This window comes from Pinus tabuliformis, chromosome 6 (assembly GCF_031772625.1).
Source record: "Pinus tabuliformis cultivar Carrire ecotype Pingquan chromosome 6, CPIR1, whole genome shotgun sequence".
Taxonomy (NCBI): domain Eukaryota; kingdom Viridiplantae; phylum Streptophyta; class Pinopsida; order Pinales; family Pinaceae; genus Pinus; species Pinus tabuliformis.
This window is the reverse complement of record NC_142292.1, coordinates 1,424,140,817-1,424,167,685: the sequence shown is the minus strand read 5'-3', so window position 1 is coordinate 1,424,167,685 and position 26,869 is coordinate 1,424,140,817. Positions and strand designations below refer to the sequence as shown.

At 36.2% G+C, this 26,869-nt stretch overlaps 3 protein-coding genes across 3 annotated transcripts; all 3 read left to right on the top strand.

Annotated features, from left to right (window-relative positions):
* Positions 1-561: 561 nt before the first annotated feature.
* LOC149263987 (uncharacterized) lies at positions 562-5,352 on the top strand. The gene is made up of 2 exons (XM_089427205.1): positions 562-2,250; positions 4,433-5,352. Exons 1-2 carry the CDS (start codon positions 1,824-1,826, stop codon positions 5,026-5,028), a joined length of 1,023 nt encoding a protein of 340 aa, XP_089283331.1. The 5' UTR covers positions 562-1,823; the 3' UTR covers positions 5,029-5,352.
* An 11,900-nt stretch (positions 5,353-17,252) lies between these two features.
* On the top strand, positions 17,253-18,635 carry LOC149263986 (expansin-A16-like). Its single transcript, XM_089388724.1, has 4 exons — positions 17,253-17,360; positions 17,511-17,580; positions 17,683-18,001; positions 18,105-18,635. Exons 2-4 carry the CDS (start codon positions 17,577-17,579, stop codon positions 18,400-18,402), a joined length of 621 nt encoding a protein of 206 aa, XP_089244850.1. The 5' UTR covers positions 17,253-17,360; positions 17,511-17,576; the 3' UTR covers positions 18,403-18,635.
* Positions 18,636-24,677: 6,042 nt separating this feature from the next.
* Positions 24,678-25,115, top strand: LOC149263985 (protein SRC2-like). Its single transcript, XM_089393229.1, has one exon. It carries the CDS (start codon positions 24,678-24,680, stop codon positions 25,113-25,115), a length of 438 nt encoding a protein of 145 aa, XP_089249355.1.
* The last annotated feature ends 1,754 nt before the right edge of the window (positions 25,116-26,869 follow it).

Genomic DNA, 26,869 nt, shown 5'->3' with positions numbered 1-26,869 from the left:
TGCGGAGCGATGTCCCTTCTGATCTGTCAGTTGTATGTAGGGTTAACACGTGGCGAACGTTGAGCGCCACGGAGGGCCGAGGACACGTGGTTTAAAGGGGTCACGGCCCCTCGGCGCCATTTTGCAAGGGGAGGCGGGCCACCGGCTGTACGCCCGTGACCACACGAAACTGGCTGGGGCCGGATTTTCCGCCACGTGGAGTGGCTGACAGGGCTTACGTGGCGATTTGTTTTCTATTTCGAGTCGAACTGAATTTAAGAAACTTCCTGAACAGCAAAAAAACAAAGGGAAAAATATTAAAAACCGTTAGGCGACACGTGGCCCGGAGGACTGCAGTGACTCCCTTAGGCCGTGGATGCGCGGGGCATCGACACGTGTCTAAAGTGTCGGGACGATTTTGTTGGAGCCGGGTTTGTTAAACACGTGGCGCTCATGGTGAAAGATGTCATGCAGACTCCCGTCAGATCTGCTTTGACTTTCTCTCTCCTGCACCTCACCGCTAAATTTTAGTGGAGGGCGGGAGGTGTCGCCGCTAATTATAGGAGGTTTCTAAATGTAGCGTGGGGGCTAAGGATCGGATTAGCGGGTGAAATGGTTTAGGTGGCAGAGGAGGAAGGCGTGGTGTTTGGGATAATCAGGGTGCTGCACTTCGTTTTGGCTGTAGCCTCGTGTCCCTCTCTGGGATGTGCAGTTCTTCCTATATTACTCGCACTCAGTCTTCACGTTTCGTCTTCGTCTTCTGCTTGTAAGCCATTTTGAGCCTGAGTTGCTCTGTTTTTTTGCCCATTTATGCCTGAATTTTCATGGTTTTATTTCGTCTTCGTCTTCTGTTTGTAAGCCATTTTGAGCCTGAGTTGCTCTGTTTTTTTGCCCATTTATGCTTGAATTTTCATGGTTTTATCGGGAGTTTTCGTTGATTTGTTTGGAGAGCTCAATCAATTGAAGTGAAATCCAAGCTTTTGAATATATTTTTTTTTTTTTTTTTTTAAGGGATTATGATGGGAGAATTTGAATTTTTCTGAGTTGGGTTTAATTAGAGGACAATGTGGGCATGATTGGATGGCTCAGACAACAGATTCTGATTACATAGAGGGTTTTTCAAGGACGTCCATTGCTTTCTCCAGTGACTTGTTGCAGAGATTGATCATGGGGAGGGGTTGTGAACATGATCAGGCTGAGAAAATTGATGAAGACATGGAATTGAACTTGGGTTTGTCATTAGGAAGAGGAAACCATGGAAATGAGGCAAAGAAGGAGAAGGAAGTTCCCTGTGGGGATCCTGACATGAAGAAGAAGAATAGCGAGAATTGTGCTGAACAAATTGGATTGCAGAGAGACAGTGATGGCTGTTTTAATTTTGGGCTTGAGATGAAAAATCAAGGTGTAATGATGGAGGAGGATGTGCTACACAATCAAAACCAGGATATGCTAGAACATCAGAAGAAGAGAGAATTACATGCCTTGAGAAGACAGAAGGCCAGGAAGAAAAGAGAAGAAAAACAGCTGCAGAGGGCCAAGAAGGAAGGAGTGGTCAAATCTTCGATTCATCACACCAACAAGATGCGTAATGGGTTTGTTCATGTGCCTCCTTCCTACGTCCCATTGCCGACTAGAGGCACCGTCTTTAGTGCTAGAGAGGAAGACAAGAGGGTCCTTGAAACCCAAATGTCTTCTCACAGGGAGAAAGAAAGGGCTGCTAAGGAGAGTCAGAACCATCAGAATCAGAATCAGCCTAGATCTGATAAGAGAGACAAGGTATGTGACCATGGGGTATCTCCTGTATTGAGGACAAAAGCTCCAGGACATCTAACGAGATCAAGGTCATGGTCTCAAGTTCCAATGCCGTGGAGCCTCCCACCAGTAATGAAATCTCTTCTACTTCACACCCATCATTCCCTATTCTACCGATGCCTTACCCTTTTCCACTACTTCCTGGCAGCCAGCCTATGCCATTGCCTATGGGCTTTCCCTTCCCATACATGATGCCTTATTGGGGACCTCCAACAGCCCGTGAAACCTCCACCAAGGGTGGTGGAGTTATTCCCCAAATGCCTCCTAGTGTTCTCCAACCTGTGGCTACTCGCCCATTTCCTCTTTTTCAAATACCTGTCTCTGGAACACCGCCGAGTTGGGTTGCAGACTCACAAGCCCCGCCGATGACAGGGCCTATGCAATCTTCCCATGCTTCAGGGGCATCTTCAGGCAGGAGCTCATCGGCAATCTCGGACTATGAAAGCAGGTCTTCTCAAGGTATTGTATATTTGCACTGAAATGTATATGTTATTTCAAATAGTTTCAGTCTTGATCTTGATTGTTATATTGTTTTGCGTGCTTCTGTCAATGAAAGATAGAAAGCCTGACTGAAAGGTCGATATTTTAAAAAGTTAATCCTGAAAGGCCAGCGTCCCTGACTTAGTTGTTGCATATAATCAGTGTAGTTGGCATTTTGAACTAAAACTAACGTTTCAAATTCACCAATACCTCTGTAGCATGAATGTTATCACCAGTAGCCGTTACTACAGAATTAGTGCCATGTTGGTTGGTCTGGGATGTGTTGTGGTTTGTGTTGGTCTGCCCCTCCTCTCCGTTATGTGTGGTGGTTTTGGATGAGAAACAGTAAATGATAAATGTTTTGCTGCTTATACTAGTATCTGTCACTTTAAAATATCCTCTTCTCCCTCCCTCTTTCCCTAGATTACGGATTGAGATCGCTAATGTTGTAGTAAACGGGCTCTATTTTTGCATAAACCTGATAAGAATTAACGATGCTACTGAAAAACCTGATAATAATTCAGAATTTCAGTCCTGGTCAGTGTCCCGCCATGCTCCAAGGTCCTTGCATTATGCTTCGTGGAATGATGCACTTGGGGGATTTTGTCTACCTTACCTCAATTCTGAATTGATTCAGATCATTCAAAATTTAAACCAAAACTCCAGGTTTATGAGAAATCTAAATCAGACTCCCTCTATCACTGTAATCGGGTACCAGAGGGAAGTTCGCAATAAGATTAGACGGATTAGATAGCTTCTTTTCAGGGGCTTTTTTCGTAGTTACCGAGCAAAGCAGCATTAATTCACATATCCTGGCACATATATCATCAGGTAGTTCTCTAGCTTGTTCTATGCGATAATTGCATATGGGGTTCTATGCAATAATTGCATATGGGGGTGTGCTGGGATCATCTATGAGATGCAAAATGTTCAGAAGATTGTTCGTCTTCGATAATTTTTTCTGCAATCTGTCTTGATTGTCTTCGATATTTTTCACTGCAACCTCTCTTTTTGTCTTCGATATTTTTCTCTGTTAACTCTCTTTAGATTAGAGGGATATATTTTTCTCTGTTACCTCTCATTTTAGATTTTAGAGGGATGCTTCAATATGGGGAAGAAGTCATTTGTGTTCTGATTGTTCTTCAAGGTTCAATGGCATCGTGATTTGCGTGACGGGTAGCGATTTGCGTGACGGGTAAAGAAAATAGGCATTCATTGTTTTCATGAACTGATCTTGTTCACTGGAATCCACTTGCTGGAAGATTTCTGAATTTAGGCAAATTTATATCATAATTCTCTATTGTAGTCTCACTGTATTAGTATCATGAGAGGGTTTTTAGCAGTGTTACAAAAATATCCGTTTTTTCGAATTTTTCAGATTGCTAGGTTCACTGAGCTTTCAGGTCGTTGTTTATGCATGTGAAGTTTTGCAAATGTTTTCCTGATTTTGCCAATTGCATGAGTTAATGACCCCCTTGATTTTCAGCCAATGCTGATTTTTGCAAACTATTAATAGCTTAGATATTCCAGAAATCATTTTTCTCTTTCCCCCAAATTGTTTTTTTGATAGTTCGGAGTCATTGGAATCTTATGAGAACTTGTTTGTCTGGTTATCTTTCCCATAAGTTAATAGTAGACACTACTTGATGAATGAAACCTTGTATGACATTGCTTAGGAGTCTCATTTATAATATGTTTTTCTTTTTGGAACACACTTGCATATTATTTCATGCACAGCAGGCTCAGAGACGTAGTTAAGATGTAGGGAAACACTGCTCTAGAGAAAAAATTATCCTGCAAGTGCTTAGGGTTGTTTAATTCTCAGAAATGCTACGTTTGCTCTTCTATTCTTTTTGGATCCATTTGGCATGGTGCTAGACCCCCATTCAGAGATATGTTTACTAGTATTGAACCCTGATTTGGATGTCCAGTGGAATATGACACGTTCCAAAAACTGGGAGATACACTTTATATTGTTTGCATTTAGCCACTAAAACAGTGGAACCCTTTTGAAGTAACATACATTTCTGGCAACTAAATTGTCACTGTTCATATTCTATAAATTACTTTGGGTTACTGGTTTGAATAATATAGTTGGAGAAAACATTTAGTTTGATTTTAATCAGCATTTGGGCTGACCAGATATCTTTTATTTTCACAGGGACAAGTAGCAACGATACTAAGAGTCAATCCAGTACATCTTCTGCGTCAAAACCTTTGAATAGGGTTTCTTCTCTGAGCAATATGCAGGAACAAACTGTGGGTTCGTCAGAATTGAGTGCTTCTAGTCAACTAGAGCCTCCTAAATCCACTGAAGCTGCTCTTGAAAAGGCACCTTCTGTTACAGCTCAATCTGCACTGGCAACTTCAACCACAACAGCCACACATGAAATACAACTCACAGAAGCCTCGTCTTTCACCAAGTCCTCCCAACAAGTATCTGCTTCAAATGCTACAACAGACCAAACAGGTAATCCAAATATTTCTGAAGATAAAAGGCCTCCAATTCAATCCTCATTGCCCAAAATGCCCTGTGTTTCAACTACTGGACCAGGCCCAAATGGGAAAACAATCAGTGGATTCTTGTACAGCTATAGCAGAGATGAGGTTAGTATAGTTTGTGTGTGCCATGGCACATTCTTGTCACCTGCAGAGTTTGTGCAGCATTCAGGTCGTACAGACCTTTCACATCCTGAAAGGCACATTGTTGTCAATCCATCTCCATCTTCAAATGAAGATGCATCAGCCCTGGAATGAAAAGTTATCCAAAGAATATCTTGGGTGTAAACCCAAAAAAAGTTTCCCTGAAGGATTATCTCTATGTCACTTACCCCAGAAAAGGTTTTTGAACTTGAGTGACTAGACATCCAATTTGGAAGCACTCCTCTTCTGCTCGCAGTGCAGAATTTTGCTCCTAGACCTGACAATCCCAAGATTAGGATTCGCATGGCGATATTTACATGTTGGATTTTCCCATTGCTCCTGGCAAAGGAGTTGATTCGAAAGTGTACAGGGCAATTGTAACAAAATGACATGAAATTCTGCTTGTAATTTTTGTTGAATGCAGCTAATTTTATTGGATTCAAAGTTCTCAAACTACTGTTCACTACATATCAGCTTTCTAATATATACACCAACCATGCACTGGATTGATAGGTTGATTTTAAAGTAAACTAGTACAAATGTCTTGTTATGCTAAGACACATATATCTTTCACATACTAACAAATAACATATACACCAACCATGTACTGGATTGATAGGTTGATTTTAAAGTGTACACCAACCATGTACTGGATTGATAGGTTGATTTTAAAGTGTACAGGGCAATTGTAACAAAATGACATGAAATAACATGAAAGTCTGCTTGTAAATTTTGTTGAATGCAAAATGACATGAAATAACATGAAAGTCTGCTTGTAAATTTTGTTGAATGCAGCTAATGACATGAAATAACATGAAAGTCTGCTTGTAAATTTTGTTGAATGCAGCTAATTTTGTTGGATTCAAAGTTCTCAAACTACTGTTCACTACATATCAGCTTTCTAAAATTTATAGCCATCACAATTCAGATCTTTAAAATAAACTAGTACAAATTGGATTGTTATAGCGATCACAATTCAGATCTTTAAAATAAACTAGTACAAAATTGGATTGTTATGCTAAGATATATATATCTTAGTATCTTACACATACTAACATATAATATATACACCATACATGTATCTTAGTATCTTACACATACTAACAAATAATATATACACCATACATATACTGGATTGATAATAGTCTGTTGAATTATAAGTTAGTTGTTTAAACTTATCATCATCTTCTTCCCTGATAAATTCAACAAGTTAGTTGTTTAAACTTATCATCATATTCTTCTTGATAAATTCAACAAGTTAGTTGTTTAAACGTATCATCATATTCTTCCCTAATAAAAAGGAAATTCAAATTCATTCCTTATTGCAAACAATACCGGTCAAAACACAACTTGGTGTTTGAAAGTCTCACCTCTGGTTTAAGAATCAGTTATATACCTACAAGGAAAAAAGTCTCACCTCTGGTTTAAGAACCAGTTACATACCTACAAGGAAAAATGAATGAAGGACTTGTTTTCATTTTCACTACCAATCATTTCACAACTTGGTGTTTGAAAGTCTCACCTCTGGTTTAAGAACCAGTTATATACCTACAAGGAAAAAAGTCTCACCTCTGGTTTAAGAACCAGTTGAACCAGTTACATACCTACAAGGAAAAATGAATGAAGGACTTGTTTTCATTTTCACTACCAATCATTCCAGGCACATTTCTGCAACAATGATTTCATTTTCATTTTGAATGTTAATATATTTCTGCAACAATGATTTCATTTTCATTTTGAATGTGAATATATTCTTTCAATTTTCATTTTCATTTTGAATATTTCTGCAACAATGATTTCATTTTATTTCTGCAACAATGATTTCATTTTCATTTTCATTTTGAATGTGAATATATTTCTGCAACAATGATTTCATTTTCATTTTGAATGTGAATATATTTCTGCAACAATGATTTCATTTTCATTTTGAATGTGAATTCTTTTCTAGGGTCATACCGGTGACACATACATAATTGAACACTGTCTGTCCAGTATGATGTGTAACACTATCCGTCTGTCAACACACACATACGTAATTGAACACTATCGGTCAAGTATGATGTGTAACATTATTCTTCCGTTATTAAAGTTGAAAGTATGATGTGTAACATTATCCTACCATTATTAAAGTTGAAAGTATGATGTGTAACACTGTCCGTCCCTCATCAAAGTTGAAATTTTGCTCAGCCAAAATAAATAAAAAATCTAAAAAAAAAATAAAATAAAAAATTAAATAACTATACAAAACATTTAAAATGTGTTTTTGAATATATAAATAAATTCAATATCTTTAATTTAATTTTTCTTTTTATTATTCAAATTAAATTGTCAGTGTAATCACTATGATTCTAAACAATGTTTTGTTTAACTCTTTTACTTTTTGTAATTTTTTTTTAATTTAACAATTTTTTTACTTTAACAATATAAATTTGGAGTGAAATAATAATCTTTTGTTATTTAAAATGTGTTTTTTTTTAATATATAACTAGATCCAACTCATTATCGAATTTCCAGTATATATAAAAAAATATACAATTATCAATAAAATAAAAATATACAAATCCAAATCCCTATCAAATTTTAGGCACTTATATATATATAATGTTTTATTCTACAAGTGTAGTGAAATATTTTATTTTTAATATAAATTGATGGCTTATATTAACTTTTTTTTGAATGTTATGTATCACAAATTAAATAAAGTACATATTTTCTTTACAAAAGTAAAGAAATGTTTTTTTTTTCTTTTTTAATTATTTATGAATATAAATATACAACTTATGACATTGAAATATTTTATTATATATGTATGGAAATATTCTATTTTTAATATAAATTAATTTTTATATTAATATTTTAAAATGCTACATGTAAAAAATTAAATAAATTACATATTTTTTTACAAAAGTGAAAATATAAATTTTTTTTTAATTATTTTATTTCAATTATTTTTTTCTCTATTTAAAATTATGTTACTCAGTGTGGATATTGAATTTTTTTTTTAATGATGAACAGATATATGGCCTATTAATTGAATATATAATCAAGTTGAATAAAGGAATAATTACACACCTAGTAATTATAAACTAAATTAATATTTTTTACTTTCAATTATTTCATCTTTTTATATAAAATTAATGCTAAGTAAAATGAAAATGAAAATATTTTATTTGTGATTGGCATTTAATTTTGTTATAGCTATTTTTAATTCATTAATGTATGTAATATTTTATTATTTTTATATCCAATATTGTAGGATAATTCATCAATATATGTAATATTTTATTACTTTTATATGTAATATTGTAGAATAACATCTCCTCTATATTGCTTTGTAAAATGCCTTTCCATGCAACAATATTACTTTTAAATTCCACTTCTTCTTTTTTTTTAAATCAACACAAAGGATTTCATTGATAACAAAAGTGTACAAAGAGTACATAGAGATATTTGACACCATATTAGAGTTTATAAATATTTGACACCATATTAGAGTTTATAAATTTTTTAAAGTGAGCCATGGAGTCTATTGGAGCATTTTCCTACGCATAAAATATGACTTTCACCTTCTTTATAAAACATCAAAATATATGTTGCCTCAGCAATTCTAGGAACACTATACTTAGCATAGGAACAAGTCACTAATTATAGAAGTAGACAAACATAAACCCACATAGAGAGTATGAAAAAAACCAAGGAAAAACCATGAAGAGAAGTATAACGTCTTCTGTCTTCGCCATGAGGATGTTGGTAAGCCCTTTATCCAAAAATTCACAAGCAAACTGAGAACGACCAAAAACCAAAGATACTAGAGAGCCACTGGAGAGCTGGTATCTTAATCAGAGATAACTACTAGGGACATTAGAGTCCCATTTGTTGAAGGAGCATTAGGAATAGATGGTGCAGAGTTGAATGTTGACTTGTGGAGTGTTGATCATTGAGTGTTGATCACTGCACGAATGTGTTAGAAGCATTTTCTAAGTTAGAATCTGAATCTGACACAACATATTTCTCCACCCTTTGTAGACGTATTAGAATATTGTCTAAACAATATTGTATTCTTTTGAGAAGGCCTTTCAAGTCCTCTTGTCCTGCAAATATCCTATAGTGATCCACTTGTTTGTCCCTGATGACTAAACTAAGCAGAGAATCCAATTGTTGGTAGCGTGCAACAAAATGTAGAAAATGCAATTTCTTTTATGAAATTTACCAGGGTCTGGAATCTAATTGAATTATGTGTTACCCACTTTAGAGTCTGAAAAATAAGTTGTCTCCACATTCCTGGGACTCAAGTTGTCAAATCTCCCTTCTAACTTTCGGGGGGATTGTGTCAAACATAGTTCCACAAAATTCCACCCAAACAAATGCCCGAACTAGACCTATTGTTGGAGCCTTCCCTACGGATTTCCATTCTCAGTCAAGGTGGCATAGTCAATTGGAGATGTGCACGAAAAAGACAATGCGACTTCACTGTAATATTGCCTTGATGATCTTTCAACAGACATGAAACCAAATTGACAAGGAAAAAAGGTAAGGTATTTAAACAAAGGGCTATATCATCAACGTAACAAGAAATACACAAAGGTGGAAAACACCTATACCTCCCAAATACTCTTTCATGACAATTTCAAAGGCAGTAGAGGGCGACACAACCGAGGGGGCTAAACATAGTTTCGACTGCTAATACACTTTTAGGTCAGCGAGTGCCTTAACTAGGAAAGGGAAGGAAAAGGAAATAGTGATGTGAGGGACCGATGCTTGTGAGCAGGGTAAACTAGAACGGTTATGCGAAATGGACACGATAATTATGCATACTAGATTAGACCATATGAACGACCAAAACTGTGTAAAACTTAATAGAAGCAAAGACTTCCCAAATCTACATATTAGGAAACAGAGTAAACCCCTTAGTAATTTTATGGAAACGAAGATAGAGACACCATTAGAACCAAATAGAAAAATTACCTAGGTACCAGACCTCACATAGCAATATTAAATAGTTAAAAGAGATACCTAGGAAGTCAAGGCCCTGAAATGCCAATGAGAGTAGCACAACCACCAGTTCAAAGACTGGCTCGGAGGCTGCAGGGTACAAGAATAGAATGAAAAAAATTGACTGCAAAACCTTTGGAAATATACGTAATCTCTGTCCTCAAGGTCTTCCCTCCCCCAAAGATGGAAGAGTGATTATCAACTCACTGAATAGGTTGTGCCAAGCATGAGAGAACAATATAAAACCAAAGGCCTTACAATGTTACAGACCTCACTGCAGGATATTACGTACCAGCGCCACCCCTTGCATGACCCAAGCCATTTATAATCACGCAAAGAAGAGACGTTGCATGCTTTTGAGCGACCACCACGGTATCATGAAAGGAATGAGGTAGGATAGGTGTGTAATGCGGCACACAACTTAAGAAAAACATTCTCTCTGTATTGCGAGGATCCATTAATGGCTTGCAAGAAACCTTCCTTCTTTTGCATGGTTGATCTTGTTAGAACAATTAAGGAAAAAGCTCTAAACACTGAACAAACCAAAGGTGATGCATAGAACGGAAACCAAAAACAATGGCCACCATCTCCCACCACCTTCGTACTTGGAATATGGATCACCACCAAATGATATATCACCATTTTTTTCTTACATGTTACACCATGGAGGTTGCACTTGGCGATAGTCATCCACATGCTCTAGATCCTTTGGTCATACGATGTCCGTTGATCTAGTTTTGGTAGCTAACACCCCCAAAGGGGATTCTCTACTCCATTTTGTCCTTTTCTAACAACGTCTTGATTTCATGATTCTCCACGTCCCAACCCAGAACTGGGAAAATTGTGTCCATGTTCAAGCCCTGCATATGACAACCAAATTTTCCAGGTAGTCTGCCAATTCATTACCCTAACGTCTAGTATGCTTAATGAGGACGTAGTCAAAATGTTGCAGGCACTTCGTGACAGTAGCGACTATCTTTTCTAATCTCCAACTGAGAATGGTTTTTTGGATTTACTTTCCATCTAGGAGTTTACGAACACACTGTATCACCAACAACAAGTCTCCACGTATCAACTTGAACCCTGAATGAGCTGCAATATGTAGTGCTCTCTCCGTCGTCAGGAAATATAAGAGGTTATTTGTTGCAAAACCACAATCAACCACAAAAACTCTTATAGGTATGAGTTATGCTCTCGCAATATACCCCTAAAACTTGCTAACCCCGAGTTCCTCTTGATGCTTCGTCGAAACTCAACTTGATGAAGTTAGTTGGTGGTGGCTAGTAATATTTATTTACCATTACAATTGATTGTATAAGATTTATTGGGTTGGAAGTGGTCATACTGATTCCAATTGCAACCTTATTAATATTCCCATTTTCATATCATTTGCTTCCCAATCTCCTGCTGACCATGCGATTGATAATATAGTTTCTTGCAGGTTTTCCAAAGTAATTGTTTTGAGTATGTCTGATGTTTTGGACTGTCGTTTAAAAATTCTAAGATTATGTTCCTTTCACAGCTTCCACAAAATGAAACCGAAAATTAAATGCTAAACTTTTTTTACTATAATGTTCTTAAATTGAATAGTAGTCTAGTGTTAAAAGTAGAAAGCATATCCCAAAATATCAGAATTGGACACCCATAACATTGCATAATGAGTTCCCAAACCTTAGTAGAAAAAGTGCAAGAAATAAAAATATGCTCGACTATTTAATGTGCTTCCATGTAAAGGAAACAAATAAAGGATCCTTCAAATCATCTTCGTATGATCTTATCCCAAGTTAACAATCGCCTCCATGGAATTAACTATAAAATGACCATGTTGCTCAGTGCCCCAATGTAATATGTCCTCTCTATTTGATAGACGAATCCTTCTTTGACATAACTCCTGCATGATATTTTCCCATGGGAGTGGATGGAGGGATAAAGGCCAATCCTTCTGCTCTTTCCATATCCTTCAGAGGGATGTGTCACTAGATCTCTTCCAATAATCCTTTACTTTCGTCAAACCTAGAATTTCCAAATATGTCTGCATCTTTAACAGTTTAGGATTGGCATTGAGTCTTGGCATTTGTTGCCAAGACTCGTCCCAATAATTGACTTTATCACCTGATTGCACATCCCATAAAGCATATTTCCTCACCATTTCTCTATTGGCTTGAGCCCAGTTCCATAGGCTCGACCCAACCAGAGATTCATTTTTTCACAATCTTTCCTCTGGTTTCACCGATTGGGTATATTTGCAGTTCCAAATTTGTATCCATAATTGTTCTCCTCCTTTGATTCACTACCACCAAATTTTTACTTCAAGTGCAATATTCATGATATTTGGATCTCACAGCCCTAATCCCCCTTGAGACTTAGGTAGAATAAGCTTATTCCAGCTAACAAGCATCCATCTTTTTTTTAGCCGCTCCTTTCCATAAGAAATCTCTCCAAATTGTTCTGAACTTACTACCTATAGTTTTGGGAAGTGGCATAATTGTCATATGATATAGAGGAATAAGCTGCAAAACTACTTTAGTTAATGCTATTATTCTTGCAAAATTAAGTGCTCGAAACGTCCAATTTTGTAATTTTCTCCCCAAGTTGTCTACAAACTTCTGCCAACACCCTATGTGTTTTTGATAGAAGAGTAATGGTACTCCCATGATTACATAGGAAGAGAACCTCACTTAAATTCCAGAACCTGGGTCAGGCAATTTGCGACCAAGTCCTTGCATTAAAAAAGAAAATCATGGTTTTGTCCTTATTGATCTTAGTACCTGAAGCATCCCCAAAGATTTGCAGGATATTTCGATTTTTTTTTGCCTCGCGTAATGTTGGAAACCCAATAGGAAAATATCATCAATGAATTGTTGATGTGTAACTTGTAAGTCTCACCCAAACAAAGTAAACCCTTTGATAATTCCTTTAGAGTAAGAGAGCTTTAAGAATCTGCGTAGGCCTTCCATTGCGAGGATGAAAAGGAATGGAGATAAAGGGTCCCATTGTCTTAATCCCCTTGATGACCTGAATGTAAAATAAGGGGAACCATTGACTACTATGGAAAATAAAGGTGAAGATATTAGTGAGAAAATCCATGATATCCATTGCCAAGAGAACCCAAAAGCATCTAAGATGTGGAGTAAATAATCCCAATTCAGACAATCATACGCTTTAGATAAATCTAATTTTAGTAACATACCAGGCTTTTTCGTCTCTTTGAGTGAATGTATAATTTGTTGAGCTGCAAATATGCCATCCATGATCTGTCTACCTTCCACAAAGCCAGATTTCTCTGGCGAAATAATACTGAAGAGAATAGGCTTCAGATGCTTTACTATAACCATTGATATGATTTTTATAAATAGGATTTCATAATGCAATAGGTCGAAAGCCATTTGGATCCTCTAAGCAGCCCTGTTTAATTACCACAGTGATAAAATTCATGTTTAATCCTCCCCATAATGACTAAGTTTGTCTTGATTCCTCCACTAACTCTTGAATCTACTGCGCCATAAAAGGCCAACAAGTGTGGTAAAAATTAGAAGTAAAACCATCTGGTCCAGGTTCTTTATTCTTTGGAAAACCCATAACAACTTCCACTTCCTGAAGGGAGATCAACTACATCAAGGCCATATTCTATTCCTTGAAAATGATTTGTGGAGTCCCTTTTCATACTTTATTGATATGGTGTTGCCTTTGAAAGGGGTTTTTTTTTAATAATTGTCTAAAATGATGTACCAACTCGACCTCAATTTTTGAGTGAAGAGTCTTTCTTTGACCATTTCTACCCAAGATAGAAAACATCATATTATTGTGCCTATGTTGCAACATTGAATTATGAAAAAATTTGGTGTTTCGTTCACCCTATTTTAGCCATCAAACCCTAGACTTTTGCTTCCATAGCAGTTCCTCCTATTGTCTTTGTTTTTCTAGCTAGTTTAGTGTAATCCCCTCCTCCACCACCAGATCCATAGTTCTCCCTTCCACAATGATGCATTGTTATAGGTCTTGCATTTTTCCTTCCAACTTTAGCTTTTCTTCAAAAATATTGCCAAAGTGTAGTTTGTTCCAAACCTTGATGTTGTGTTTCAATTTTTGTAACTTGAGTTGGAAAGTATGCATTTTATTTCTACCTTGAATGAATCCTTCTTGCCACCAAGCTTTAACCTGTTCAAGGAGGTGAGGGTTAGCTAACCAAAATCCCTCCAGGAGAAAAGGCCAATTTTTTGGCATTTCTTTTAGGTCTACCTCTAATGTGTGTGGCCAATGATTAGACCCAAAATAGGGCAGAATAATGGCCTCAACAAATATATCCATGTGTAACACTTCCTCCGTCATAAGGAAGCGGTCTAGCCTGCTAGCTATCTGATGACATTCCCCACTTTTGTTGTTCCAAGTAAAGATGTGATTTACTGTAGAGATATCGACTAACCTGAAGTCCTCAATGAAATTGTTGAAGGTTTCTAATATCAGTTCAAGTCTACAAGAGCCTCCTTTTTTCTCTACTAACGATGTTATTATACTGAAGTCTCCGTCCACGATCCAAAATTGGTGAGGAAACCACTGTCTACGATAACGAATCTAATCTATACATTTTGTTTTTTTATGGGTATAGAGGTCCACACACCACTGTCGAGACTACTAGGTCTTTTGTACCCAGATACCTGAAAAGGCCTGTTAAACGCGAGCGCTTGCCACCAAATATTGGAATATTACCTCTCCAGGGTTCCATAGTATTTCTAATCCCCCAACGCTATCTTGAGAATCAAATGCCATAAAATGGAAGCCTTTCCAACAAAAATCAACAATCTTGTTCAATTTGTCCCAGACAAGGTTTGTTTCTTGTAAAATTAGGATTATTGGTTTCTCTTTATTTATTTGTTCCCTTGCATGCCTTTGTTTACCTTTTCCATTAAGGCCTTGTATTCCAAGTGAGTATTTTCATTGAGATTATTTGGGGACAGTCAGATAGTGATCCTCAAACACCATGGCTTGTCCATAATTCAATAGGACAATCTCTGTCTCCTGCAAGGAGTCCTTGTTTTTCCTTCCCCATATTTTTGCATCCTTAACTAGCTCCTTGACTATGATATTGTTACTTTTTTCCCAAAATTCTGTGATGGAGTGTATACCGAGTCCCTTTGATGATTGTTTCCTTCTTTGAGTTTTCCAAGAAAACAAGGCCTTTGCATATTGATCGCGTTGCTCCACAGACATGTTTGCTAGGTATTTTTTTCCCGTAGGTTGACTAGAAAACTTTCTTCCTTGGACAAAGACTCATAACTCTACTTTTTCAACTGGGAAACCTCCTCAATATCTGGCAAGTTAGTAACCTCAATCTTCTCACTTACCCCTTTTGTAGTCTATAGTGTTTTTCACTTTGTTGTTTGCTTTGTATCCTTCTCCTTCACATACTAGGTGCTTTCTTGCATCTGAACATCATTTGGTAAATCCTCTGGCGGATCTTCTTCCATCACTGTTGGGGTCTCAAAACTATTTTTTTTGGGTGGTGTCAGTTGAGTATTATTAACACGCGACCTAAAATATCTTCTACGATTAGTTGCTTTGGTAAAGCCTTCTGTGTCAACCAATCCTGCACTATCTGGGTCCTTTCTACGACTGGGGCAATCCCTGAATAAATGGCCATGTTCATGGAAGATCCTTCAACGAAAGGGAACATGTTCATATTTGAGTGTTTGAGACCAGATTTCCCCTTGATAATTTAAGGTGATGGACTCCAATAGAGGTTGAGAGATGTCCATATATATACAAAGACAAGCATATGACATGTTTTGAACTTATCTGATAATTTCCGAGACTTTCACAAAATGTCAGAGTACAGTCCTGATGCCTTCTAGTATTTCTGGGATCGATAAATAAATTGGAAGTGAATACAACGGAACCCACGCCAGTGTAGACAATAATTCCTCTTTATCAGGGTTGAAGCACTCCTCCTAGTGCCTTATGTACAAGGCCACATTATTTTTAGAAATAAGGCCCTCCTTAAAAAATTCTAGCTTTATCTTTCAAATTGGATAAAATAACAGTGAAGAGGCCTTTAGGGCCCAAGCGAAGATCTATTTCTCCTTGGGTCTGCCATTTCTATGAGATCCATCATTCAAGTCTCTTTTTGAGGGCCACCCTTTCCGCACACTCATCGTAGGAAACCCAATAAAACCCTACAAATTGGATTTCACGGGTAGAAGAAGAGAGAATTGAGGGAGATTCACAATCGAATCCTATCTAAAGAGTTAGCTAGAGCGCAAGATTCTAAAAAATATACAACTTGATTCCTCTACTCCAGTATTTTAAATCCCACATGTCAACTTTAGAATAGTGAAACATTTACATATCTTTTTCGTACTAAAAAATAGAAACAATTATAAACTAAATTAGATTTTTTTTTTTTTTTTTTTTACTTTCAATTACTTTATTTCTTTATCTTTTATAAAAGATTGATATAAAATTAAAGTAAAAATTAAAATATTCAATTAATAACCTATTATATTGTTACTTTTATTTTTATTAATGTAATATTATTTTATTATTTTTAATTATAATGATATAGAAAAACATCTCTTTTATAAATTTCACTAATATTAAATTAAAATTAAATTTAATTAACAAAATCAATATTTATTTGTAATCACTAAAACTATATTATAGTTAAAGCTCAACCCTCACTCCATAATATAACCTCTTTTTCATTAAAACTTCAGACATATTCCTAAAAAAAAAACTATATATATATATATATATATATATGACAATTTCTTAAAAATACCTTTCATATATATAAATTTTAAATTTTAAATTAAACTTAAAAGAAGTATTATTTTACTCATGAAAATATTATTTTACTTAGAGAGAAGATTTAAATTAAAATATAAAACATAACCATTATATTCTCTAACATTTGAATTAAATTAATAAACATAATATTTATTTATAATTATCAATATTATATTAATAATAATCACCAATACCATATAATAATTAAAACTCAAGACTAAGTTTCATGATTTGTTTTTGAAACTCCAAACATCGCGGAAAAAACTTCAAATTCCAAAATAAAACTTCCCATCTAAATATTTTATATATTATTACGCCGTAAGGCGTTCCCTCTGAGAAAGACATGCCTAAAATGTGACGTGTGCAATCTTGACCCATTGATTTTATGTGTTAGATGATTGGAGTGTTTTCTGCCGTTCGTTTAATCTATTTTTTCATAGAAAAATAGTTTTTTTCTCATAGTAATGGGCCATGAAAGGCCAGGCCTACTCTGCTGGCGATGATACTCTTCCGCTGGCAATGAAACTCTTCGCAGAGACTGCCTGCTGGCGATAAGACTCTTCGCAGAGACTCTTCATGTCTTTTGCGACCAAGGATCCAAAGCTGTTCGATAAAGCGGATGAGTTTGTGCCCCGTCGGTTCATGGATTCGGAAGGGGAGAAGATGCTCAAGTACGTTCTCTGGTCCAACGGCCGCAGTCTCTATCATATTCATCGCTAATACCTTAGTTGCTTCATCGCTAATACCTTAATTGCTTCATCGCTAATACCTTAGCAGCAGTCTCTATCATATTCATCGCTAATACCTTAGTTGCTTCTCAGGATCTCAATGGCGGTTGGAAGTATGCTCATGCTACTTTCTATGGAGGTGCAGATGCTGCGGGAACCATGGGTACTAACCATTTCCGGTTCTTATTCTTTTAATTCATCATTAATTAGCTGATAAGCTCTCCATGATTATTTTTTATTGATATGAATGTGTTTAATGTTGCAGAGGGTGCCTGTGGTTACGGCAACTTATACAGTCAAGTCTATGGGACCAACACTGCTGCTCTAAGCACTGCTCTCTTCAACAATGGGGCATCCTGCGGCGCGTGCTTCGAGATAAAATGTGTGGATGACCCCAAATGGTGTCTGCCAGGCAGCCCTTCTATTGTGGTCACCGCTACCAATTTCTGCCCCCCCAAATTACGCCCACCCCAGCGACAATGGCGATGGTGCAATCCTCCCCGAGAGCACTTCGACATGTCCATGCCTGCATTCCAACATCTCGCCATCTGGAAGGCTGGAATCGTGCCAATCCAATACAGAAGGTATAATATATTCAACTTTCTCTGCTTTAATTCTGAAGAAATCTACGCCTAAGTTTTGAAAGGTTAAATGATTATAAGGTAACATTATGATGATTGTTTGCAGAGTGGCGTGTGTGAAAGGAGGAGGAATGAGGTTCACCATTAATGGCAACTACTACTTCTACCTCATCCTCATTACCAATGTCGGCGGAGACGGCGCGGTGGCAAAGGTGAAGGGGTCGAATACGGGCTGGGTGTCTCTGAGAAGGAACTGGGGGCAGAACTGGCAGTGCAATACCAATCTCAAGGGCCAAGCTCTCTCCTTCCAAGTCACCTCTAGCGGTGGCCGAACGGTTACTTCGTACAACGTGGCTCCCTCCGACTGGCAATTTGGACAGACCTTCCAAGGAAATCAATTCTAGAAGCGGTACGGCTAGGGCTACGTGGATATATATATAGTTTTGTCTAGATAGTTGGTAGGGCAGAGGTGCGTTCCATGCAGCCACCCGCTCAAAAAGAGTCCATATCGATATATGCGATAGTGTGCTATGGTATGTGTTCGGTTAAATGTTCGTTTGTGTAAGAACGTTACAAGCAAATGTTCGTTTTTAAAAGAAGTGAACCGCCAATGGCTCTGCGTTCAATACAATATATATCTCAGAATTTGAAAATGGTGTTTGGACTAAACGTTTTCCATTATTATTTATTATAGGAGTTGTTTTTAGTGTGATATTTTTGAAAGTTTTTACAGTGGATTTTTGTCAAATTTTTCTAAAATTCGGCAGTAATTTATGGAAATCACAAATTTGATGGGTAATCCCTGCACAATCAAAGTGTCTTAGGGGTGTTTTAGGGTGATGAAAACCAGTTTAAATAATACAAATCAAGAATTCACCTCAAATTTTTCTGTGGCACTTAAAAGTCCAAAAAGTCCACTAAAGACAACTCATTTACTTCATGGAATGCAGTTTACTTTTTTTTAAACAATATTGAAATATATATATATATATATTTCACTGGTCAATACCAACACAAAACTACTTTATTAAATCTGGTTTATTTATATAAATAGGCATATCAACCATATTATTAGGTGTATAGTAAATATTTATGAAGCTTAATATTAAATATAGAATTTGTAATAAGTAAAGAGTTCATAGCATGCTTCATAGGATCCGGCTTTAGCAATAGGTTCTAGGTTCTAAGTAAGGTGGATTAGGGTTTATAATATAAGGTTTTTAATATTAGGGTTTATTATATAAAATTTAATATTAAGTTTTGTAATAGAGTTTATATGGTTAGGTTTAATATTATAAACTCTAATGTTAAATTTTATTATAAATTTAAAATTTTTAAATCATGACATCATAAATCCATATATATAGATTGTAATATTGTAAATCTTATTGATTGTAAACCTTATTATATAACCTCTACTTTATAAATTTTAATATTAACTTTTATATTATAAACCTTAATATTAGGATTTAATAATGAGTTTAAAATATTAGGTTATTATACTAATAAATTTAGTAATAATTTAGTAATATTAAGTTTAAAATATTTGATTTTTTTATTATATTTTAGTATTGGATTTTAATGTTAGAAAATTGTATTGTCTTTACTTTAAAATGAAAAATAGAATTAAAAAAACCTAATAAAGTAATCTGTTTGTGATTTTTTAGATGGGTTTTATGTCCAGGAAAAATTAAATTTTAGTTTATTAACATATTTATGCTCTTTCCTAAATATAAACCATTTTAATTTATATATTAAAATTACATTTTCCTTTAGTTTAATATTATTTCTGTCAATTTGATATCATTTCACCTCTATGTTGCGGAGGAAAGAAGAGAAAAAAACAGACAAAAACGAAACCATCCCAATCAAACACTCATCTAACGTCCAAACGAGGAGCATGAAGTAAATTTCTACATGCGATCGAAAACTAACCCTGCTTTTAAGATAATCTGCGAACCGCCAGAGAAAGTGGAGCCCAATTGACAAACATGATTTGCACTGTAATGGCTTTGTTTATTGTTTGCTTGCACTGATCGAATCGCGGCCACAGGCTCAACGCCGTCTTAACACATAATTTTGGATATAATGTCACCTGGCAGGTAGATTTTAAAGAACAACAAAGATGAGAATAGTTTGAAATGGTGAATTGAGTAATGGAAGACACAGACCGAACTGGAAGAGTTAAATATTTAGTAAAATATCAATTGGATGCCAATATCTATAATAGATCTTGAAACTGAAAAAGGGATAGAGAATTTTATTTTTTTCATCCATTAAATTGTCAGGAAAAAAAATTATTTCATTTATTAAAATGTGTATTAAATTGAGAATCATTTTATGGAATCTACGCCCTCTACATTATATTATTTTTTGAGAAATAATGATTTATAAACTCCAATTCCAATATAAACCACCCCCTGCCCTCATAATTAGCCAGTCTTTTTTGACACAGTGATTAACCCGTTATCCAAAAGACACTATCAACCACATGTATATATATTTTAATACATAATATAAGTATATATATTTCAATACATAATATAAATAGGTTACATTAATATTTTTATAATTATTTTTACTTTAAAAAATTAATAATATTAAAAAGTTTTTAGAAAACCATATTTACGCCGTAAGGCGTTCCCTCTGAGAAAGACATCCCTAAAATGTGACGTGTGCAATCCTGAGCCATTGATTTTGTGTGTTAGATGATTGGGGTGTTTTCTGCCCTTCGTTTAATCTGTTTTTTCATAGAAAAATAGTTTTTTTCTCATGGTAATGGGCCATGAAAGGCTAGGCCTACTCTGCTGGCGATGAGACTCTTCCGCTGGCAATGAAACTCTTCGCAGAGACTGCCTGCTGGCGATGAGACTCTTCTGCTGGCGATGAGACTCTTCGCAGAGACTCTTCATGTCTTTTGCGACCAAGGATCCAAAGCTGTTCGATAGAGCGGATGAGTTTGTGCCCCGTCGGTTCATGGGTTCGGAAGGGGAGAAGATGCTCAAGTACGTTCTCTGGTCCAACGACCGCGAAACGGATGAAACGTCCGCCGATAACAAGCAGTGTGGGGGCAAAGACATTGTTGTGATGGTGGCGCGGTTGTTTGTGGCGCACTTCTTCCTGCAATACGATTCGTATAGCATAGACCAGTCGTCCTCCGTCACGTTTATGGCGCTGAACAAGGCCACTTTCTAAGATTAGAATACGCGAATGCTGGGTTTGCAGAAAATAGTATTTAAATTCGTTTTAGATATTGCAGGTTCCATATGGATTTTAAATAAATTCCCTAAACTCTCACTCTGTGTGAAACACATCATTGTATTGCATATATATATAGAAGTTGCTTCTTTCTACTGTCTTCGCGTGTGTTTGCATTTGTGATCTATTATTTATATAGGGCTACAGGTGTTTACATCCAGGAGGGCGCACAACCCTAACCTGCTTTGAAAGCTGAGAAATTGGAGGTTGTGCCTCAAGAGTTTGAGTTCCTTTTTCGGTGACTTCAGGTATTCTAGAATTTTAAAAAATTTGATATTGCCAATGGCTTTATTGGAAGGGATTTTAGTGGATTTTAGGAATATTCTGGATTTTAATATACAGAGTTGTAGTGACAAGGCAGAATGGAAAAAGTAGGTCAAGTAATAGACTAATATTTTTAATTGATAGATTTCTAATTTCAAAAATATTTTAGATTTTAATATCCTAAATGACAAAAGGCAGGTCAAGCAATTCACTTTTTATTTTTAAATCAACAAAATATAGTTTTAAACCAGCAATTTAATTAAGTTCAATAAACATTAAATATTAAAATATTCTTAAACCGACATTCTAATTAAATTCAACTCGTTAAAAAATGGCATTGCTTATCTACATGCAGGATTCTTGAGGTTTAGAAGTGTTTAAAACTTGGCGTAATCAATGCGTCGCTAATTTCTCAAGGAGAGGAAATCCTGATTTTCTTTTAAAAGAAATAATAATGATATGATTCTTCTTTCATTTTTACGCCGTAAGGTGTTCCTTCTGAGAAAGACATCCCTAAAATGTGACGTGTGCGATACTGAGCCATTGATTTTGTGCGTTAGATGATTGGGGTGTTTTCTGTCGTTCGTTTAATCTGTTTTTTCATAGAAAAATAGTTTTTTTCCCATGGTAATGGGCCATGAAAGGCCAGGCCTGCTCTGCTGGCGATGAGACTCTTCTGCTGGCGATGAAACTCTTCGCAGAGACTGCCTGCTGGCGATGAGACTCTTCTGCTGGCGATGAGACTCTTCGCAGAGACTCTTCATGTCTTTCTTCCCTGCATGCGTAGCCTTGTGCAGATAATGATAAGGTGTATGTACTCTGTTTTTATGACATTTTCATCGTCTTATGATAATGTGAAAAGGAATTACTATTTCTTTCCTTCTGTTATCAGCAGTTCAAATCCTGTCTAATTAGGAGGAACATATCGTTACTCTTTTCCGATGGTTGAGTTTACAAATTGTTTCAGGGCTTTAAACGGATGTTCTATGATCTCTGAGCTCTCCTCAGGATTATTAGGTACGACAAGATCAATAGCCTGTATACTTCAGAATTAATTAGAGAAATTTGTCATTATCAATGCCAGTTTCAGGATCCGGAGTTCTGACCAGCCACAGCCATATTCATTAAGTCAAGGTGGTGTTTAGGAGAATTGAGTATTTCATTTACATCGAGGGATTGATTCAGGAAACGTACAAAATTGCTAGCATGTCCCTAAGAATTATACTAAAATTGATGCAGCAAGAGGCCTTCTGGTTACTGATATCAAAGGCGAAAACATCCTATCCCACAAGGGCATCTGTCGTATCCCCCTCTATTTGTTGGTGTTGGTGTTTTTCTTCTTGGACAAGAACTGGCTTTTTCCTTTCAGCATATTCTATAGGAAATATTTTCTCCAAGATATGGTCCAACTTTAAACAAACAGATGGTCAATCTCCAGGGTGTATCCATTGAAAAACTTGGCAGTTAAGAGTTCTCTCTTCAGTGATATTAATGCATGATTGAAGTACCACATGACCATAATTCAGGACCATAAGATGATACAGTAACCTTTTGCAGCAACAATACAAAACATCATCCACTGTAACTTTATTACATGAAATAAGACTTGGTGTATTTGGATGATCTTTTATTGTATTGGAAGACACACCTCCTGGACCATCATTTCCTTTAAGAATGTTAACGATCACTTATGTTTCAACATCAACTGATTCACTCTGATGACAGGAAGATTTATGCATTGACTCAGTTCCCTTCCTAATAGCACCGATGAGTAAATACTATCCGTGCTTTTTGTTGTAGTGCTCAATTCTAAAAGTGATTTTTCTTGTAAAGATTCCCTAAAATTTGTAGCAGTTTCTGAGCCATTCAACTTTGAACCATACATGATTTTAGCAGTTTCAGGATCATCAAGTTCGGGAGAGAATATCTTCATTTTTCACTCTTCTTCTAGTATGTGTTCTGCTTTTTGTCTATAATCCTTAAGAAATTCTTTCAAGAGAATAAAGTCAAGAAATTCACACTCTTGGAAAATGATTGTATGGACTCCTACAAAGTGAAAAATATGACTCTATGATAGTTCATGGCACAGTGAACACACCAGAAGCAGAAGACATGATCGCAAGGTTGAACTCGATGATCATGACGAGGTGGAGGTGACCTGCTAATACTTCGTCCCCATATAGGTTTGAAACATCAACGTCTTAGAGAACGACGACCATAACTTGAACTACACCTGTATCGAGGACTGAGACCTCGATGGCGACCACTTCCTAACCCTCCATTCTCGTACAAAATGACCAGGCTCACCATATTCATAAATTTTCAAATCATTAACAAGATCATACGGAATAGGTGTCTTGGTCTCCAAAACAACATTATCTATTATATTTGAATTTAAGTCAGACCACATATGGCATCATCTTGCACGCCATTGCTGTGAATTATTTCCCATTCTCTCCAGTTCTCAATTCAAATTGAAGTTTAAATGTGTTGTTCACGCAATTTGTTTTGAAATTTAGGCTCCAATTTCAAACAAATGTTAAACAATTATGCCTTTCACTCCAAAATAACTAATGCACCATACCAAATGCCAATGAATAAAGCAGCAACGCACAAGGGGACATCTCTCAGGGTCGTGTTATTATTATTATTATTAATTTTGTACATTGTTTTTATGAATATGAGAGCCTGAGACTATAGGTGCAGGTGAAGTAATGGAGTTTTGAAATGGAAATCACAACAATAAAATTCTAAAATGAAACAACAAATGGATTTGGTACAAATTTGTTTTTGCTTGTTCCATTATTGTTGTATCTATGAATGGGTTTTTCTGCTTCTTGGCTTCGATCATGACCATTTGGGGTGGCCTTCTGCACTGATTTCCATCTACTTTCATCATCATGAGCTAGAGAGTCTATGATGTGTTTTGTCTTATAAGTCAGTTCTATACAATGTTCAGATTTCAAAAGATTTCATTCATGGCGTTTCTTCTCCTGTAATTTCAATCAGGGTGGTCTCTGAATATTGCGTTTCCTTGTGCAGTAAATTCACTCTACATCATGGGGGAAGCTTACACACAGCTGGAGCTTAACATCATCTCAGCTCAAGATCTGAAGGAGATGCATCTTGTTGGCATGATGTAGACCTACTGTGTTGTATGGATCAATTTCGAGAAAAAATTGACGACGCAATTGACAGAACAGGGGGCGCAAACCCTACTTGGAATGACAAGGCCATATTCAGAGTGGAAGAGAGTTTGCTCTGCTATGAAACCTCTGCTGTGATGATGGAGATATACTACGTGGGTTGCCTCAGGGATACCCTGCTAGGCACTGTGAGGGTCTTGCTTTCCACTCTCCTCAAGGGCTACGGGAGCACAGATTTCAGTGGGATGAGTTCCTTGGCACTGCAGGTATGTCGTCCTTCTGGTCACCCACAGGGCATTCTCAACCTTGGCACCATGATTCTTGATGGAGTAGATCTTCACAGAATGAACAGATTCATCCCTGCAACTGGGGGTTGTGGGTTTCAGAGATTTGATGGGGAATCCTATCAAACCCAGGCCTTCATTTGTGAGAAAATTACTGTCCATTAAACCTAATAATGTTGTTGATGCCCAAGAACAACAATCCTGCTGTCAAGACTTCAACAGTAGTGCATGCAAGGAACAGGGAAAAGATCAAGAAAAGCAGAAAGATGGTGGTGAGATGGTTGAGAAGGAGAAGAAGAAACTTATTGGCTGCTATCAGATTCTCATGGACCCAAAATTGAAAAGGAATAAAGTTGGATTGAAGAATGGGGCTGCAAAAATTCATCTCAGTCCATCTGACAGTAACATCTGTGCCAAGGAAGATCAAGATCCTGCTGTGGCTTACAACAAAGCAATAGAAATTTATGCATAGTGTTATCATCAATAATATTATTGTGCAAGAATACGTTGGTTTTATGTTATTATATTCTTTGTGCAAGTGCCTTCAATTCCTAGTTGATTCGTGAAGTGCTTATTATGGCATACATAAAAATTTTGAAAATCACGAGCCACTGTGGATGAAAGTTTGAATAGATATATGAATCTGATAAGGGCAAGTTCAGTGCCTTCAATCTGCTACTTTGATATATATTCTTAGCCTATGTGGATGAACATTGGTTTGTGTAAAAAGTTTGAATAGATATGAGTCTGAATTTTGCAATGGGCATGTTCAGTGCCTTCAGTCTGCTACTTTGATAGATACTCTTAGCCACTGTGGATCACACATTGGTTTGTTTAAAAATTTGAATAGATATATAAGTCTCAAATGGCAAGTTCAGTGCCTTCAGTCTGCTACTTTAATATATACTCTTAGCCACTGTGAATGAAATATTGGTTTGTGTAGAAATTTGAGTAGATATATGAGTGAATTGGGCAATTTCAGTGCCTTCAGTCTTTGATATATACTACTCTTAGCCACTGTGGATGAAATATTGGTTTATGTAAACATTTGAATAGATATATCATATATGAGTCTGAAATGGGCAAATTCAGTGCCTTCAGTCTGCTGCTTTGATATATATAGAGTATATATATTTGTTTACAGGATGATCACTGCATTTTTAACTTATGTCCATTAATCAAATCGATCTTTCAAAGACACAGTAGGCTTTCCTAATCTTGCAGAAAATGGTCCGTCCATATTAAGCCATAAGGATGAAAACCAAGCGAGATAATAATCATATGATGCAAGTGACTATTGTTGAAAAATATTTCTAACTCTTGTTTTACTTTGACATTATTTTATAATCAAGAAAATGCGGGAAAGAAGGCTATATCACAAGCCCATTAGATGAAGTTGGGGTAGATTTTATGGTTTGAAACTAACTCAACCAAAATTTTCTACATTGTTTTTATCAATATGAAAGCCTGAGAAGATAGGTGCAAGTTAAGCAATGGAGTTTTGAAATCAATGAAGGAGATATTGCATTTTCTAGGAAAAATGCCATCATCCACAACCGATTAACCAATTCTTTCTTCCTATGTAGCATCCTTGCTTTGACATAAGTTGGACAGAGATGAGGACTTACACCGACATTCCATATTCAACAACTCTACTTAGACATTGACATAACTCATATAGACATCTCTATGATTGGGACTCAACAACAGACAAACTCTGTTGTCAAGTCAGCTGCTTATGAAATGGCCAAAGTCTTCTTAAAAATTTCAATATTTCTACAGTTGAGGATTGTAGCAAAGCTCAGGGATCAAACTTAACTCCATGCTTATGAGGCATCCGCGTTCTCACAGTTATTTGCAGCTCATTCTCAGTTTTAATGGGAAGGTGATATATGGTGTATTATTGTTGCAGTGGCAGG